General features: G+C 44.3%; 1 protein-coding gene across 9 annotated transcripts in view; it reads left to right on the top strand.

Moving 5' to 3' along the window:
- RALGPS2 (Ral GEF with PH domain and SH3 binding motif 2) overlaps nucleotides 1–19567 on the top strand; it is a 218894-nt gene that overhangs the window by 91915 nt on the left and 107412 nt on the right. For all 9 annotated transcript variants that reach the window (XM_088447236.1, XM_088447231.1, XM_088447233.1 and 6 more), the window contains one exon: nucleotides 9772–9898. In XM_088447236.1, the coding sequence (XP_088303362.1) occupies nucleotides 9772–9898 (127 nt within the window). The remainder of the gene's footprint in view (nucleotides 1–9771; nucleotides 9899–19567) is intronic.

The following is a 19567-nucleotide window of genomic DNA, read 5'->3' as shown; positions in this document are numbered from 1 at the left end:
TCCAGAGAGGACGCAGGTCCATATGGGATTAATAGTAAAAATAAAGATTAGGGGTAGCCATCTGTAGTGGTGCCCATATGCTGTGTCCCAGGAGAGGACCTCCTTATGCAGGCCTCCAGTAGTGCCCCCAGTAGTGATCCCCCAATGTAGTGTCCCTTATACAGTGCCCCCAGTAGTGGTCCCCCCTGTGCAGTGCCCCGTGTTGGTACCCCGTATGCAGTGCCCCTTGTGCCCCCTGTAGTAAGCCCCTTATGTAGTGCCCCCAGTAGTGGTACCCCTTGGCAGTGCCCCTTATATAGTGCCCCCAGTAGCAGTCCACCCCCATGCAGTGCCCCCAATAGTGGTAACCCTTATGCAGTGCCCCTTTAAATAGTGGCCCCAGTTGTAGTCTCCCCCCTATGCAGTACCCCCAGTATTGCCCTTTATATAGAGCCCCCAGCAATGGTCCCCCTATGCAGTGCCCTCAGTGGTAGTCCCCTCCCCCCTATGCAGTGCCCCTAGTAGTAGTCCCCTCCCCCCTATGCAGTGCCCCTAGTAGTAGTCCCCTCCCCTTGTAGTGCCCCTAGTAGTAGACCCACCTTGTAGTTCCCCCAGTAGTAGTAGTCCCCCCCCCCCTTGTAGTGCCCCCAGTAGTAGTCCCCCACCTTGTAGTGCCCCCCCAGTAGACACACGTAATAAAAAAATATTATAAACACTTACCTGAGTCCCTGCCGCCGCCATCTGCTCCTTCGTCTGTCCTCCCAGGCTGGCCCGCTCTGCATTATGGGAGAGACATCATGACGTCTCTCCCATTACCCACTGCAAGAGCCGAAAGATGGAGCGGCTCCGGCAGTGGGCGCAGCCAGGGCCGCCATCAGGGGGGGGACTGCTGGACCTCTTGTCCTGGGCCCGGAGAGATAGGGGGCCCGGGTGGCAGCGACGAGGAAGAGAATCGGTGCTGCTGCATTTGCACTACGATGGAGCCAGCTGCGGCAGCCAATCAGGAGAAGCCACTCACAGCTCCCGGCCAGCTCAATAGCATTCAGCTGGCCGTGAGCCAATCACAGCTTGCAGAACAGCAGCCAATCAGAAGCGGCTGCTCCTGATTGGCTGCCGTTACGCGAGCCAATCACAGCCGGCTCCATAATTCTAATACCAAAACGCAGATGCTTTTTCTCCGGCTGCGGCCCGATGCATTCTGCGCCGCTGCCACCCTGGCCCCTTTCTCAGATAAGTCTATATTTGTGTTGGACCTGTCTTGTGCCCCTACTTGAATACGGCCAGCCTTCCCTAAGCCCTCTCCTTCCCAGCCATCCTTCCTTCCATGCCCTCCCCCAGTACAGCCAGCCTACCTTTCCTGCCTACCCCCCCAGTGCAGCCATCCTTCCTTCCATGCCCCCCCAATGCAGCCAGCCCTCCTTTCCTGCCCCCTGCATGGTGCTGCTGCCTGGGGGGCACATGGCACCCTGCCCCCCGGCCCAGCCCACCTCTGGGTGTGGCCAGTCTCCAGAGAGACTTGGCTAGCCATTAGAGTGTGCATGGTTGGTTCCCCATTAAAAATATATGTATAGTAATTACTGCTAGTGCATGCATGATAATGTACTAGATTAATAACAGCAATGTATTGAAGAAAATACACCATAGTCCTGTGCAATATAATGAAACACCATGTATAATTCAAGCGCACAGTCTGGAACCTGGTGCCTAGCCTAGAGGAGGGGGTGGGCCCTTTGGCAGTGGTGGCCACCATGGGATTCTCCTGTACCACTGTGGGCCAGTCCGACCCTGTGTGTTATAGATATCTATCTATCTATCTCTCTATCTGTGTGTGTGTGTATGTGTATATATATATATATATATCTGTGTGTGTGTGCAACGTTTCAGGCTTTATTTGCCTGCCGATGAGCAAATAAAGCCCGAAACGTTGCAGCACCTGCTGTGCCATATTTATTAATTTAAGCCAGACCGCTGAGCGCCACTTTTGGGATATATATATTATATCATTCTCTGAAAAATCTGTTAATGAATGTACAATTTCTCTCATCCGTAAGTATAACTGGTGCTAATTTATGAGTGATCTGGTCCAAGTTTAGAATAAATATGTAACCCTCATGATTAAGTGTGTGTTATATAAAACTTGGTATTCCAATTTGGAGAAATAGTATTGTGATTTAGCAAATGGCTTCAAAATTAAAGTGCCCAGTCTGTGGTGCATTTTTGTAGAGAGAAGTCATTTACATTGCTGGAAGTTGGTTAGTATACCATGAGGGACATTTATGAACACTTCCACAGATAAGTGTATAAAGTGATGTTCGCCATAGCAACCAATTACAGTAAATGTGAGCTGTAATTTGGAAGGTTGTAGAATTTGGTTGCAATCGGCCACCTTTCAATACCGTTAACTGTAGAAAAGTAATCTTGCATGTCCTATGTGATATGGAATGTTACTTGCTGCACAGGACTGTGTTGTTGCTGCATCCCTGCCGTGATGTGTAAGTGATTTGTGTTGCTGAAAACTATTGTCGGTAAATTTTAGTTATTGTCATTAAAGAGAATATATTGCTACAGGTTTATGATTGTGACTGCAGGCCATATCATGGTGATTGTGTGTGTGTGTGTGTGTGTGTGTGTGTGTGTGTGTGTGTGTGTGTGTGTGTGTGTGTAAAATGGCAGTATCCAGATGGAAGATCTACAGTGTTTACATAGACAATCAATAGGTCGACACGTGGTTTTTCACCATTTTTCATGATTTGTAGGGTTAGACACTTTTTGGAGGGTTATGGTTAGACTGTGGAAAGGGGATGGTTAGGGCGAGGATTTAGGTTAAAATAACAAAGAAAAAAAAAAAGTGTCGACAATTTGGCCCTGTAGACCTTAGTCTATGTCGACATATATCCGGTCGACCATCTGGTGTCGACCTATTGACTGTCTGCACACTAACAGTCCAGGTTTTAATGATATCCATGCTTGAGCACAGATGGTTAAGTCGAAATAACGGAGGTACTAATTAGGACACGTGCTCAAGTATGGCTATCCTTAAAACCTGGCCTGTTAGTGTGCTTTGAGGACCGTGGTTGGGAACCCCTGATCTAGACACTGTCACCCTTTTATACCACACCCTACTCAGGCCTGTAGAGGAACGTGGCTAGTGACGTGGAGTCTGAAGTCTGTGCTAGATTTCTGTCACTATTTTGAAGTTAGAAGAGTTCATGGACTGGTGGTAATTTGTTACAGGCTCATTGAGAATTCCATAGGGTGCGTGAGACAGGAATACAAGGTGTGTAGATCTTGAGAATGGCTCTGAGTGGTGACAGCGGTGGCTGTTAAGATGACATGAGGGTAAATGGATACGTCTCTGAAGGCTACAAGTTATGTGTATGTGAGAAAGAGACCGAAAATGTGAATGATGGAATGTCCTCCGGAGGTGGGTGTGATGCGAGTCCGTTGCTGGAGAATGAGAGAGACATCAATAGGCAGGGGACGGGATTGTTGGAATTGGAAACGTGATAGTAGTGTGAGTTAATAGGCGACCATAATAAATAACATCTGTGTGAGACGACAGACACTTCATTCAGGTGCGATGGATATCTTTTAAGGCTGCCATAGCTGAATGTAAGGTTTGCACAGCCAAAATGTGTTCACAAAACCTGCAAGGTGCAGCTGTATCAAGGGGGGAGGGGGTTATGTTTTTGTGTTTTCCCCCTTTGCCTCATTTACTTTGAACATTCTCCTGCCACACTGCTTGTTAGTTGTCTGAACACCGTTATATGTTCTGCAGACAATCCTTTCATGAATGTGGGCGCATTCCTGGTCACTCGCATGTTGTCAGTGCAGGATGAGTAATGAGGGGGGATAACCAGCCTGCTTCTGTACAAATACCATTCTCTTGTATTCCCTTATTAAGCCAAAGAACCCAGATATGGCTTGCAGGAGCCCTGCATGCCATAATGACAGTTATTCACCTCTCCTTTAGAATGTAAGCTCTCACGAGCAGGGCCCTCTTCCCTCATGTGCTTCTCCTTCCCTCACTCATATGATAGTCTACTCCTAACTCCACACAAGGACACCTAACACTTTGTTGCTGACGCCCTGCTGCTTATTTGAGTATTATGACCGCTATTGCAGCAATTTCTATAAACTATGTCCTTGTCCTGCATTGTTTTAAACTGTAAGTCACTGGTTTCTTGTTTGCTCATTTGTTTATGTACTGTGTAAGGCGCTGCGGAACCCTTGTGGCGCCATATAAATAAAGGAGGATGACAGAAATGTTGGCAGTTTTGCTTGTGATACTAATGCCATTTTCTAGTTTTGTGATGATATCATCTTCCTGCATCATTTCCAAATGTTTCGCAGAGTATTAGGGCGGCCGTATTCAATTGTCTGTGAAAGCCGAGAGCGGCGAAAAGTTCTCGCCGGTGACGTCATTTCGCCAGGCGAAAGCATTTCTCCGTATTCAATTCCAGACTTTTCGCCGGTGCGAAAAGTCTGCGGCTTGTAACCAGCGGGAAAGATTCGCCTCTGAATGGAGGCGGAAAAAGTGCAGAATTGGGGGTTTGGGGTGCAAAGTTGCGGGAACACCCCTGCAGGCATGGGACAGTCCCCCAATGGTAAACTGTGTCAAAAACATTTAGAAAAATACTTTAGAACACCCCAAAAAAGTACTTTGGTTTTGGGGTGAAAAAACAAAGTTGGGGGACAAACTTAAAAACTAGCGAAATCAACTCCAGAGGGTCCCCCCAGTATGCCCAAGCTGTGTTTTAGATTGCAGGTGCTTGCTGAAGGTGCGTTTTTTTTAAACTATTTTTAACCATGCTTACACCCATTTTCACGTACCCCAAATTTGCTGGGACTACTTATTTTGGACAAAAAAAACTGCAAATGCTATTCTTCACCACTTGTGCAAAGACGCTAAATAGCACCAACTGAGAACATTTAAGCACCCCAAATACCTTCAGCAGGGCTATTCAGGGGTGTCCATAATGATCCTCCATGTCAATGCATCTGTGTCAGGCTGATTTCCCCAATTCTGATAGGACTTTTCGACTATTTCAGTTTCGCCGGGACGCGTTTTCGCGTCCTTTGGAATTGAATAGGGCGCATCCATGTGACGAGCGCAATACTTTTCCGGAGGCAAAACTAGCGATGACTGCAAACTCTGGCATGCAAGAAGTTCGGGACTTTTCGCCGGCAATTGAATACGGGCCTTAATCATGGGCAGATCTGCTTGTGAGATGATCTATTATAGGCTATAGATCATCAGTGGATAGTTACAGCAGTTTAGTATTTCGTATTGGAAACACATTTGAGAGTTCAAGTAATAGGTATATTTGGTTACATCTTTTGTTACCAGAGTAGCCCTGTGCTCTGTTACCCAGCTCCTTAGTGATCTCTGATTACTATTCACAACAATCTCTGTATAATTTTTACTCCTTTTAGCGTGTAAAAAATGTGGACTTAGCGTCTCAGCTCATTGAGTTCAGGACTTTCCCAATGTGACATGATGATTTGTAATCTGTGAATTGTATCCCTTTCATTAAGACTCCATCTATCCCATCAGCACAATGACCTGAAGCAGAACGTTCCTGACATCCAAGCATGATAAATTGTAATTGCTACAGGATGTGTGTCTAATCAGTTAATTACTGTCCTGTGCAGGAACATCTATAATCTCATTAATGATTCCTGCTGGGCTAGAATACCCGTCTATTCGTCACATAAGGCTAAGTGAAAACTGCTCGTTTTGTTATTGGTAAACTCTTTGCAAGAATATATCTGAGCCCCAGTGCTCGAGTGTCTTCACAGGGTTCTCTGCTTCCCAGAACTGGGGATTTCATTGCGTTCGTTTCCTGCATCTGAGAAATTAGATCTAAAACTTTTGAGGATCCCCTCTTGCATTGTTAATCCTTCCATAAGCTATACATTTTACAGTTTCCCCATTTTTTGGGGGTTATTTATTTTTCCAATATGTAACGTTTTGTCTCTCATCCATCGTTGGCTCATGTCCCAAAGTTCACAAGGTGAGACAGTAGCCAAGTCTGTCTAAGCAAAAGCTTTTAATTGGGTGTTTTCAATAATTCTTCAACCAGCCGTTGCCTATGTGTAGCCTCTTTTCAGGCCTGCTTTGATTGGCGTACCCTGGAAGGGAAAGGGACGTGACCAAAAACAGCTAGTTTAGCCCCTAATGTCACGGTTTAAGCCCCTTAACTGCTGCAGCAGCTCTGGGAGCCTTTGTGAGATGCACAAGGATGTATTGTAACTGTGTGGTTTAGTTAGCACTTTGTTTTGTTTAAATCTTAATGTGCGAGCAGCAGAAAGTAGTGTTTGTATAGGCTGTGTAAAAGGGGTGCACAGTTATAAAATATTTCCCAGCATTCCTTAGGGCAGGCTCAGGTAACGTGCGACTCCCCTGAGGCTGGCAGGGTAATGCTGGGACTATTAGGCAACCTGCGTCTCTCCAGCTGTTGCAGAAATGAGCCGCTCTTAAAAGTAAATTAGGCAAAATGTTATCCTAAAGGGGAGGAAAAAATCCTTTAATTTATGAGTAGCTTTTATTTTTCCATAGATGTTCACTTATTTTGAGTAATACAAATGACCTTTGTGGTCATAGAGCTGTATATTATTCTGTATTTGCACATTGCTTGCTTTGCCAAGTTTAAATTGTGTATAATTCATACACATTAATCTTTGAATGTTTGCTAATGGTCAGATTACACTGAAAATGACATGTTTGGCCTAAACTAATGTGGTCCAAGTAATCATTTTGGTGGTTGGATATATTAGTGCATCTTCGCGGGCCAAATATTATTTAAAAACGGTAAAGTCATACAGTATAGTATAAGGAAGTTGCTACAGGTGCACATCCATATCCTAAATTTAGTTACATTTGGAGAATAAAAAGCCCACAACTTGGGCAACTGGTAGATTTATAAATAACCACCCATTTAAATATATATTTTTTAAAATAATTGTAATTGTTTTACATACATTAATGCCAGCAATCGCCACTGACAGTGGTAGTTGTATCACATGCATCTCAACATTTCAAAAGGTCAATGAGGGGATACCTAAAGAATGCTGCTACTACCCCTTTCGTTACAATGATTAGCAAACTATTGTCACTATAACTTCTAGTAGAAAAACACAAGAATGTTGGTATTTACAATTTTGCTTCCCCCTCCCCCCTTCAGGCTGCTTTTAATGAGTTATGATTGACTACCATAGCAACCACTGTCACGGGGCACACGATATGAGCAGAGAGGCTTTAGAATGTTCCCCTGATCTCACTGTTAAAAGTGAAAGCAAAATCTTTGTGGGACTGTTGGAGATTTCTTCTAATCTTTACATTCAGTTTGAGAAACTGGTAGTTAGAACTGCAATCTTAACTACTATAGCACTTGGCAGGCAGCCACAATAATGTTCTTATTTTTCAATAATGAATCACTGTCGTAGCTCTAATTTGTGTTCAAGTGCAACTTTGTAACCCACTTTACAAGCTTTTGTGCTTTATCAGTACAATGTAGATTACTAGTAGCCTGGGTAAAAGCAGCAGAAGTAGGGCTGTGTTACATTTGAAATATTAAAAGCAGATGTAAAATTTTAAACCGCAAGTGTTGGAATACTATAGACTCTTATCTGTCCTATGTTTAAAGTGCTTTTCATGAACTGATGTTTGAAGATTACTAATAACCATATAGTGTGAAGAAGCCCTTATCACTTTAGATCTCGCGTATGTAACTCGACAGCTGAATGATGTTGCAATACAGTAGCTTTGCAGGAAATCTTAGGGATGTGAATTTAAAGAAATAGGAAAGTTTCCTGCTTTGAGAAATTATAAAGATGGAAACACGAACCTCAACACACTTCCAGGTATAACTGATTTGATGGAAAATGCTTTTACATTACATTTTTTATTGTTCACTACACTTTTGGGTTAACAGAGGGTTCTGGCGATTTTCACATTTTCCAGCAACCATTGCTGCTGTGTGAATGTGATCAGGGAATCGGTGCTGCAGGCTGAAAGCCCCGTCTCCATTATAACATGCAGGACTCATCAAAGGAGATAACATTAATACATCAATTACAACAGAATCCATGTTCCGCTGGGGTTGGGATATCTGGGTCGGCCGGACCCTAGGTGGGAGGATAGATTACCTAATGCGTAATGTGGTGCTGAAAACAACAATAGGAACAGCTAAGGAGGAAAGAATGAGAATCCAACAAAGAGGACTGTTAGGTTTGTGGCTTACACTCCCATCATTCTCTGTACCTTCGCCTAAATCCCCTACACCCATACACCCTTCCTTCTTCCTGCCTATGGTCCCAGTGTCAGGGACATGGCAGCTAACAAGTGGAGCAGAAGCAGTGATTGCATATAATCCCCAATTCTCAGTAGGTTCTTTATTATATTGTTGCTATTTTGTTTGCAGAAAGTGTACTTTTAAATCAACTAAGTTTTTGTGGGCAGAACGTGCTGGGTTTTTTTTTTTTGTTTTTGTTTTTTTTTTACAGTCGCTTTCCAAAATACACTGAGCACAAGCCATTTCCCCACAATCTCTAATTTGGCTGAGAAGCAAAATATCTAATGGGATTTCTTCAATGGCCACTTTGTTAGTATAATTGCAAAGCCCTGTATGTGTTTTCTTATAACCAATTATGTTGAAATACTCCAATGGAGTGTGGAAACCTACGCCGGTAGGCTGTACGAGACCAGCGTATGAGAGTGCATGGCCACACTGTGTTCTCCTGAGACTTTCCTATCTGACCGATCTGCTATAGACTGTTCTAGTATAGAAATGTTATTCTTAAAGACACCCTAACCTTATTTTTATTTTCATTTATGTTTGTGTCATTTCAAGAATAATGAATGAGTGGATAAAGTGTGTCTTGTTGTTATAGGACTTTATGCAGTGTCTTTGATGGCTCTAGTAAGTTTGCATAAAGAATATACATGTATTTGCAATAATTTGACTTTTCATTCCCGTAATCCAGGAGTGGGCAATAAGTGGCTCTCCTGATGAAAGCAAAACTGTGGCAGAGCATGCTGGGATTGAGTAGTTCCACAGCAGCTGGAGGGCCGTTTTTTGCCCACCGCTGCCATAATCCCTTCCTGCCAGTCAATGTGAACTTCGGGAAGCAGATATTGTAGCTGTGATGACCCTGAGTCGCTAATGGCCAGCATAGAGGGAAAGTATGATACTATAGCTAGCACGGAATTGGTATGATTTACCGCTGGACGCATGTCCGACGGTTGGAATCTCGACACCAGCATCCCGGCAGCAGTGGAAATCCTGATCGTCCTCAGGTAAGTATTAGCTAACCTAATTCTACCCCCTAACCCTCCCTTAGAGGTGCCTAACCCTAACCTTCCCCCCAGTACCTAACCCTACTCTTCCCTCTAAGTGCCTAAATCTAACCCCCCCCTTCTCCGCTGCCTAAACCTAACCTCCCGGGGGGGGTGCCTAACCCTAATTCCCCTCGGGAACCCTAACCCTCTCCAACTCCCCCCCCCACCCCTGCGGAAATCCGTGCCTGGCTTCCCTTCGATCGGGATGCTGGGCGTCGGGCTCCCGGCGTATGTCTAATGACAGGCGTCGGCATATCGACAATCGGGGAGCCGGCTGTCGGGATTAGGTCCACCGGCTTCCCGACTGCATACCGCTAGCACAAACTCTTTCGATTACTGTCCATCTAGGACTGAAAAGATTATATTGTGTTTTGCCTACTTTTTCGTCAAACCTACTCACTGACTACACGGTCTAATTAAACGTCCTGGTTTTCTCTTTTATCCTTCAGCTTTTGAGTCGGAAAGACAAGACAACCTTTGAGAAACTGGAGTATGTAGTTAGTAAAGAAGATAATTACATACGGCTTAGAGAATACATCAATAGCTTGAAGATGACTCCGTGTATTCCTTACTTGGGTAAGCTGCAAATTATCTTTCTACTTATATTTGTCTAAAGGCTGCCTCGCACGAACATATAACTGTATAGGGGAACATTGAGTATTAACTAAGGTCTAAGCACAAGGGCTTATATGGAAATGGAGCCCTTAACAGCTGTCGTATGAACTGTGTGCAGAATTTGGGTGTCCTCGCATAGTCCTAAACATACTAGTAGGTTCATCTTTTGTGTGTAGATAATTTGCAGTAAATTGATGTGACTGATTGTGTTGTGTATAATTTTGGTGCTACATAAATAAATGTTGATCATTTAACATATACCTGTACTAAAGCAAAACATATGTGTGACCCCTTAAGGACACAGCTGACACTTTTTACACTACATTCTGGAACGCATATTCCCAAGACATGAAAGTTGTTTGCACTGTCTACTTAAACTCCAAATATAGGTGAGCTGGCTTTCTCCACAAGTCATTGTAAGCTCATTAATTCGGTTTTGCTTTATGTCTGTAAATACTGAGCAAGCAATGCGGGAAGCAATCGGGAAGCCGACTGCCTATATACCGGCAGCCGGCTTCCCGACTGTCTTATCCCGGCAAGGGTGAAATGCCGGGCGTCTAGATGTAGACGCCCGCATTTCCCCGACGCCGGGAGACCGGCGCCCGGCATCACGATCATAGTGATGCCGGGCGCCGCGAGCGGACAGCCGTGGGGGGGGGGAGGGTTAGGTTTAGGGCTCCCGGGGCGGGACTTAGGGTTAGGCACCCCCCCCCCGGGAGAGTTAGGGTTAGGCTAGGGGGAGGGAGGGTTAGGGTTAGGCACTCCCGGGGGGGGGGACTTAAGGTTAGGCACCCCCCCCCCCCCCGGGGGACTTAGGTTTAGGTAACGAGGAAGGGGGTGGTTAGGGTTAGGTACTTAGAGGGGGGATTAGGGTTAGGCACTTGGGGGGGAAGTTAGGCTTAGGCACCCCTAAGGAGGGTTAGGGTAGTGGATACTTACCTATCCACGATCGGGATTTCCAGCGCTGTCGGGCTTCCGCTGCGTCGCGGGATTTCCAGCGCTGACGGGAATTGAACCGCCGGCCATACCCATTCCAGCAATGCAGACTATTTACTGACACTCCACCTTTCTGTTCTGCACTGAAAATCATTCATCATTTTAAAACAGTGCCAGGTTATCACAACACATAGGTACTTAGTGTAAGAAATAAATCCACTTACCTGGGTTTTCATTAGGATGAAGGTCCGCGGGTATAGAACTACTAAACACCCATTAAACTGCATCCAAATGGTAAGACACACCTGCGCATTTAAGATCGTCCCCCCCGTCACCTCCCCCAAATGTTTGCTAGCTGACAATAATTTCTACGTGTTCGCTGGCTTGTTTGCACTGTGCGATCGCACGCAATGCACTATTCTGCAGAATCCAAGCTGAATGAGGCCCTCTAACACGAATTCCTGTTTTGTTAAGTCACAATCCTGCAGCTCTTGTACACTTTGGTGTTTCGGTGCGTCTGCGATGCGAATAAGATTCAAAATCTAAATGAAAGACTATACGTTGCACCTATCAGAGTGGTTCAGTCATGTCAGGCGTCTCAAGCTGTATGGCGTATTGAGGTTAGGTGTATGAGGGGGATGCAATCGGGAAGCCGGCTGACCTTATACCGACAGCCGGCTTCCCGACTGTCATATCCTGGCGAGGGTGAAATGCCCGGCGTCTAGATGTAGACGCCGCTCATTTCCCCGACGCCAGGAGACCGGCGCCCGGCAACCCGATCGAAGGGGTGCCTGGTGCCGCGAGCGGGGACGGTTAGGTTTAGGGGGGGACTTAGGGTTAGGCACCCCCCGGGGGATTTAGGTTTATGCAGCAGGGAAGGGGGGGATTAGGATTAGGCACTTGGGGAGGTTAGGGTTAGGCACCCCTAAGGGAGGGTTAGGTTGGTAGGTTAGGTTAGTTAATACTTACCTAGGGACGATCGGGATTTCCAGCGCTGTCGGCCTGCAGCTGCCGGGATCTGTTCCAGTGCCGGGCTGCTGCTGCCGGGAATCGATTCCGTATGAGGACACATCTGTATGTATGTCAGTCCCCTTCACAGTACTTACATTCTAAGGGGTAGATTCAACTTACCACTGCTCAACGCGGGAGGGAAAAACCTTACAGTTCCTCTCAGAGTAAGTACAAACTTGGTGCTCCAGAATGATGGGCAGTGCACAGTGCATTCTGGGTCACCAGTTATATCTTTGTCGGTGGTCATGGCTGAGGGTTCATTTTACAGTTCTCTGCTCTGGTGCTCAGTTTGTGGGAAGAAGAGTAAGTGTTCCAGCTTTAAAAACCAAGTCTGGTCCCTTCCATCACTGGACCCAGTCATGGCCGTGGTAGTTCTACCACTGCTGCCATAGTTCTATGTAAGATGAAACTTGTACGCAATATGTAACATGTATACTTGCCCTGCCTATGTGGTATGTACTAGCGAGTGGTTGTCTAATCTGCTGCACGTAATGACCAACCCCACCCTAGCTTTTGTTTTATAGCCTCTTTTAGGTCTTACCCCCGTCATCTCCTAACAGATCACAGCTCCTAATTTGTCTGTTTAATAGCAGCTGAGGTTCTGAGCTCCACTGTGTCTTTTGATACACCACAACTATGGATTAGGCTAGATGTGTATATACTCATTGGATTGCTATGTCCCACTCATTGGACTGCTATGTCCCACTCATTGGACTGCTATGTCCCACTCATTGGACTGCTATGTCCCACTCATTGGACTGCTATGTCCCACTCATTGGACTGCTATGTCCCACTCATTGGACTGCTATGTCCCACTCATTGGACTGCTATGTCCCACTCATTGGACTGCTATGTCCCACTCATTGGACTGCTATGTCCCACTCATTGGACTGCTATGGCCCACTCATTGGACTGCTATGGCCCACTCATTGGACTGCTATGGCCCACTCATTGGACTGCTATGGCCCACTCATTGGACTGCTATGGCCCACTCATTGGACTGCTATGGCCCATTCATTGGACTGCTATGGCCCACTCATTGGACTGCTATGTCCCACTCATTGGACTGCTAGGTCAGTAGTGTATTTTTGTGAGAATCACCCTGCGCAGCATGTTTGCTTGTATCTTTACTATAGCATAGAGGTAGTATCCCATGGCTTTTCATATTCGTGAATTACAAGGCCCAGTATAGCCTGTCGGTACATCTTCCATGGCTGGAATTGCATTCGGGGATCTGTTGTGCCCCATCAGCAGGATAACCAATGGACGCCAAAGTCTCCAGCAGCAGTAAGGATTATTATGGGCAGCACAGACTGTGTAATGGTTAGCATTACAGCCTCACAACGCTGAGGTCATGGGTTAATTTCCCACCATGGCCCTACCTGTGTGGAGTTTGTATATTCTCCCTGTACTTGCGTGGGTTTCCTCTGGGTGCTCCGGTTTCCTCCCACACTCCAAAAATATACTGGTAGGTTTATTGGCTCCCAACACAAATTAACCCTAGTGCGCATGTGATAGGGAACATAGATTGTAAGCTCCACTGGGGCAGGGACTGATGTGAATGGACAATACTCTCTGTAAAGCGCTGCGAAATATGTGTGTGCTATATAAATAACTGGTAATAATAATAATTATCCATACTGCGGTTGTCACTTCTCCGTGGCTTCCCTTTTTTTTCTTGCAGTAATGCAAGAGTCTGTTACCCAGTAATACACATGACTCCGTTTTACAGAGTTCTTGGCAACTAGAGCTGTGGCAAGACGGATTTCACCTCACTCCCCCCACCCAACCAAGTTGTGTTTCCCTGAGTGCAGTCTCCTAGGACTGTCCTGGCTTCTGCTTATGATATAATATTTCTTGGAAAGAGAGGTCAGAGGAGAAGCCTGTTTCCTGATGATTCACTCTTTACAATTTCTTTTCTCGGGCCCTTGCAATGTCATTACACACTTGTATTGTGTGGTTTTATTTAGCCCATTGCAGATGAAAGCTCCAGCACCTTTCACTAGAGAGTCTGAGCATGTCCCTGAGCTCGGCTACTCTTTTTGGAAAGTTAAGTTTGCCTTGGGCAACATCCTTTCCCTGTGTTACGGGTTTCCTCCTTCATGATTATTACTAGTCACAATAAGTGCTTCGGCTTACACTCCTGACTGCCGAATTGGCTTTAATACAAATTTAGAATATTGGACAGTGTTTTATTTGCAAGATCCAGCTGCATTCTGGCTGTTTGTTCAATTTTCCTACATTATCCCTCCGACCAATGCCTGATATCTCATCCCGTGAAAACATTTAAGCACATGGGATCATTTTAATGAGTTCTGATATTTTCCCAGCTGTTGTGTAAGGAATTAATTAATTACTGTGTAATCGTACAGAGCTAATGATTTATAGAACAGATTTGTAGCTTAGTTCCTGATGGAAATAAATTGCACTTTGAATCGGAATCACGCTGCCTGCGATATAAATTATAGCAATCCGATGTTCGTTACAGTTTCAGCCTTTTTCCTAACTCTCTGACCTACACATTGCCAGTTTTAATCAGTGTGTTGTCCTCCTGGCATCTTGTGGTGTAGTGTGCTCCATATAACCCCCAACATTTTTTGATGGTACCACTGCCAGCACAAAATGTACACAGTAACCTTATTCTTGATTCAACATGGATTATGCAAGTCAAAAGTGTGTATAAATATATGTGTGTGTGTGTGTGTGTGTGTATGTATGTATATATATATATATATGTGTATGTATATATGTGTGTGTGTATGTATATATATATATATATATATATATATATATATATATATATATATAATGTACAGTGTGTGTATATTGGTCTCCCTTTTGTTATATTTCCCCTTAGTGGTGTTATTCCTCTTCTGGCACGTGAGTAGCCTGGAATCTATCTAGCACAAATCATATGTGAGCTATTGCTCTGTCTGCAAATAATGAAAAATAAAATAGAACCAGATCTCGCTATAAATAAGAGGCGCTCTATTCACTCTGTCACTGATAAACAGAAGGGTTTGAGCAATGGGCACATTTAGATCATATCTTCAGCCTTACACAAGTCCGTCCCGAGGATGTACTCGTAATTCTGATCGATTGATTCCGTGTGCTAGATCTGCGCTCTCTAATATTTAGAACGTGTTTGGATCTAATTGAGCACAAGATGTAATTTTCAGTAGGTAAACTTTGAAAAGTGGTTTTGTTTTGTTCTAGGTTTTAATAAGCTCTTAAGTCATTTAAAAAAAAAAAGTCATGGTTTTACATTCCTCAGAAGCACACGATGTTTGTATATAGTTCAGTCTGGACGCCAATTGTTTCTAATAATCAGGGGCAGGCGTTTAGCCATTTCTTTCATGAATATGGTAGACCTGGCACTTTGCTCCTTTTTTGTTGAATAAGCTTATGAAGTGTGGTATGAAAGTCGACTTTGAGAATGTTGACATAGGGCACGATTCTATTCAACGCGATGTAAATAGCGCCGGGAGATAGCTCCCGGAGCTATACAATTCATCGCGATGTTAGGTCGGGGAAGGCTCGTTCTCGCGCCTTAAACAGGGTGTTTAGGCGCGATAACGGGCATTCCCCGACCTAACTTCCCGGCGCGAGGCTGTTTTCCAGGCGCGAAGGGCAGAAAACAGCCTCGCGCCGGGACTTTTGTCGGATTTCTTCTCTCATCCCCGGAGGGATGAGAGAAGAAATCATTAGTCGGACTTGGCAGCACGGTGTATTGAATAGCTCCGGGAGCTCACTCCCGGCGCTATTTACATCGCGTTGAATAGAATCGTGCCCATACAGTTTTCTGTTTATTCTAACCTAAACATAAGCAAAAAAACTATGTCGACATTCAGGTGTCGACAAAGTTTTTTTGCTTATGTTTAGGTTAAATGTTTCCATTGTGAACATGGAGGCATTCATGATTATTAGAAGCAATTGTTGTCCAGACTGAACTACAGGTTGAGTCTCCGATATCCAAAATGCTTGGGACCAGGGGTATTTTGGATAGCGGATTATTCCGTATTTTGGAATAATTGCATCCCGTAATGAAATATCTTGGGAATGGGACCCAGATATACACACAGAATGCATTTGTGTTATATACACCTTATACACACAGCCTGCAGGTAATATTATACAATATTGTCAATAATTTTGTGGCTCAAACAAAGTTTGTGTACATACATAAAATTTATTTTTCATATACACCTTATACACAGAGCCTGAAGGTTATTTTATACAATATTTTTAATAATTTTGTGCCTTAGACAAAGTTTGTGTACAGTGAACCATCAAAAATCAAAGGTTTCATTATCCCAGTCAAGCCAAAAAAAAAATCCGTATTTCGGAATATTTGGATATGGGAAGCTCAACCTGTATATACAAACATCTTGTGCTTCTGAAGAATGTAAAACCATTACTTTTTTAAAATGACTTAAGAGCTTATTAAAACCTAGAACAAAACAAAACCACTTTTCAAAATTCACCTACTGAAAATTACGTCTTGTGCTCAATTTTAACATGTCGGCATTTTTGGCATATTGGTTGACGACCCAAAGTCCATGTCAACATTCAGAACCTGTCAACCGGATCCCGTTTTATAAAACCTGCAAATGCAGTAGATTTGTGAGAGCTTCACTAATGCTTCAAAACATTTTTTAAATTTTTGAATGAAGGGGGCGATTGTCAACCTGTGCCATTTTCATATCCTGTCCTACACTTAACAGGTCTGAAAGTATAGCACACAGAAGGTGTCTGATTTTTTTTTTCTACTTCTATTACATGATCACTGCTGCTCCCTTATGAGTAAATTTACTAAAGTGAGAGTTTTTAGAAGTCGGGATGTTGCCTATGGCAACCAATCAGATTCTAGCTATTATCTTCTAGAAGGTGCTAGTTAAATGTTAAGAAGAATCTGGTTGCTATTGGCAACATCTCCACTTCTAAAAACTCTCACTTTAGTAAATATACCCCTTAGTGTGTGCTTTTGTTCCAGATGTGGAGGGGAAAAAAAAAAAAAGTTGTGTGAATGAGTCCTAAGGCTGTTGCAAACCGCTGCATACTACACAATTGTTTCATTCTGTCGTACATAGTGTTAATTAGTTGATACCGCATGTTTCTTAAACAACTTTTTATTGATTTATTTTTTTTTAATACAGAAAACTGCTTAAAATTATTTAGCTCGCTGTCACTTGGCAGCTAATTACAAAATCACAGCGCGAGTAGAATTTCGCCAAGCTCATTGACAATGGGCTACTGGTGCTGAGATTTATCCTGGCTATAGACAGGACTGTATGCTCCTTCCGTATGATATTATTGCATGATAACACTGCAATCACTGCAAGGTACGCTCAGCTAGAAAATGTATTTAATAAAACAAAGCACGGTGGGCAGTAAGATGGTATTTACAAAGATAATCCTGTAGATATATTTCCCTTATCTGGAAAGCCCTATCTAAAGCAGTTTGGATAAGAGAGCCTGTACCTCAAATGTGTGGTTTTATGCAGTGATAGTGTGTAAAGTGTTATAAAGAGAGAGTATTAAAGTTTTTAAGTTATTCTGCTGTACCAATGGGTTGGGTATGAAATCCCGGCTGTCGGGATGCCGCTGTTCAGAATTCCGACAATGGCATCCTGACACCCAGAATCCCGACACCCATAGACCCCATCCCCAGTGCCTAAACATAAACTCCCCCTACCCTAACCCTAACACTCCCTCCCCGGTGCCTAACCCTCCCCCTAATGCCTAACCCTAACTTCGCTAGCTGACGCTAGCCTCCCCCTAACACACCAATACTTACCTTCGGGATGCAGGTGGTCGGAATACTAGTGCCGGGATCCCGACCTGTCAGGATTTTGGGGCCAGTATTTGGACCGTTGGCATCCCGCATGCCGGGATGCCGACTACGTCCTGTACCAATAGTGTGTTGTGCCAATAGTGTGTGCACCATGTTGCTAATGGCTTATGTTTGGTACTCACGTCCCTCTTCTGTATTATTGCTTATGTGTGTACTTAGCAGGGTGATGTAACACAGAATGGTAAAAGCAGGATTCCCACAATTTCCTGAGTCTATCCCAATCCATGGCTGTTACAGCTGACACGTTCATGCGTTCTCCAGATGGCAGCTGTAGTAGTAGAGGATACACGGAACATCTTCCTTCTTCTGGATGATTTGTAACTTCCGATATTTGACTTCCAGCAGTATAGGCCTTTACCCTTCTGCACTGCAGATGCCAGCCCTTATTTCTGATCTGCTGTGAATATACCTGCTTGCAGCAAACACGTGCTAATGTAGTAATCCTAGTATTATCCAGTATATCATATATAATGCCTACTTTAACATTATGCACCCTGTAATATACAGTACCTGTATAACATTGACATTACAAAGAACAGAAAAGTAAAACAGACCAGTCTGGCTTCTGCTCAGGAAAGCTTTCTATCACAAGTGACGCTGTGTGGGCTGTCATTCTACATTTGTTTCTGTTATGTGACAAGCAATTTTAATGTCTGCTGACACTGGAGGGACTTTACCCTCTTCGCCACCATCTGTCAGAGGTAATGCAACAAGTCCAGGGCGTTGGTGATTAGTCTAAGGGCAATGAAACAGAACATGGGTAATCACACAGGCACCAATTCATACTCTGTATGCTGTCTGCCAGACCCTCACACGGCTTATTGTTGCTAGTCAGCATGATGTCATTCTGCAGCCAGATTGAACATAATGTCATCCATCACTCGCGTCATGCAGTGGTATGGTCCCATGTGCAGCCAGCTTTGCCAATGTAGTGTAAAGGTATAAGGATTTGCGTATAAGGACATGGCAATGATGGCAACATGCTTAACAGGCTTTGATTCAGCTTATTGTTGTATATAAGCAAACTCACCTAGTGTCTGAGGTTGGGGCCATGCAAGTATCAGTGCCCTACCCCTGACGCTTATAACTACAGGGCACTGTTTAGAGCTACTTTATTCTGTCCCCTCGTCTACTCCACTTCTTCCTCCCCTTCTCTCCCTTCCTCTGTCTGTATGCCTTCCCTCTGCTTCCCCGCTCCTCCTCTCCTGTACTCCTCTTTCATTCTTTTCTCCCCCACAATGGTCCTACTACCCAACCACTAAGCTCAGCACCCACTCTCCTCTCCCTATCACTACACCACACCTTCATTTACATCACACTAATCTCCCTCCCTTTCCTACAAATGCATCCCACCTCTCTTGCCTATTGATCACTTCCTTCCACTCCTGCCTCCATCTCGCCCGTGCTGCTCCCTTCCTCTGGAACTCTCTCCCTCTCCCTATCAGACTCTCCACCTCTCTACAAATCTTCAAACGAGCTCTCAAGACGCACTACTTCAAAGCCTTCCAGCTCTCATCCTAACCGGCTGTGCTTTTCCTTCCCTCACTCATATGATCATCTACTCAAAACTCTCCACAGGGGCACTTAACACTTGGTAGCTGACGCCCTGCTGCTTTTTTGAGTGTTATGATCGCTGCAGCAATGTTTATAAACTATATTCTTATTCTGTATTGTCTTGTACTGTAACTGGCTGTTTTATGAGTTTGCTCATTTGTTAATGTACTTTGTGAGGCGCTGCGGAACCCTTGTGGCGCCATATAAATAAAGGATGATGATAATGATAATAGTTGTCTACATTTCCTGTAATTACCAGCCCCTATATTAGGATA

This window comes from Taudactylus pleione, unplaced genomic scaffold (assembly GCF_031769625.1).
Source record: "Taudactylus pleione unplaced genomic scaffold, aTauple2 ptg000423l, whole genome shotgun sequence".
NCBI classification, from domain to species: Eukaryota; Metazoa; Chordata; class Amphibia; order Anura; family Myobatrachidae; genus Taudactylus; species Taudactylus pleione.
This window is presented reverse-complemented; position numbering and strand designations above follow the sequence as displayed.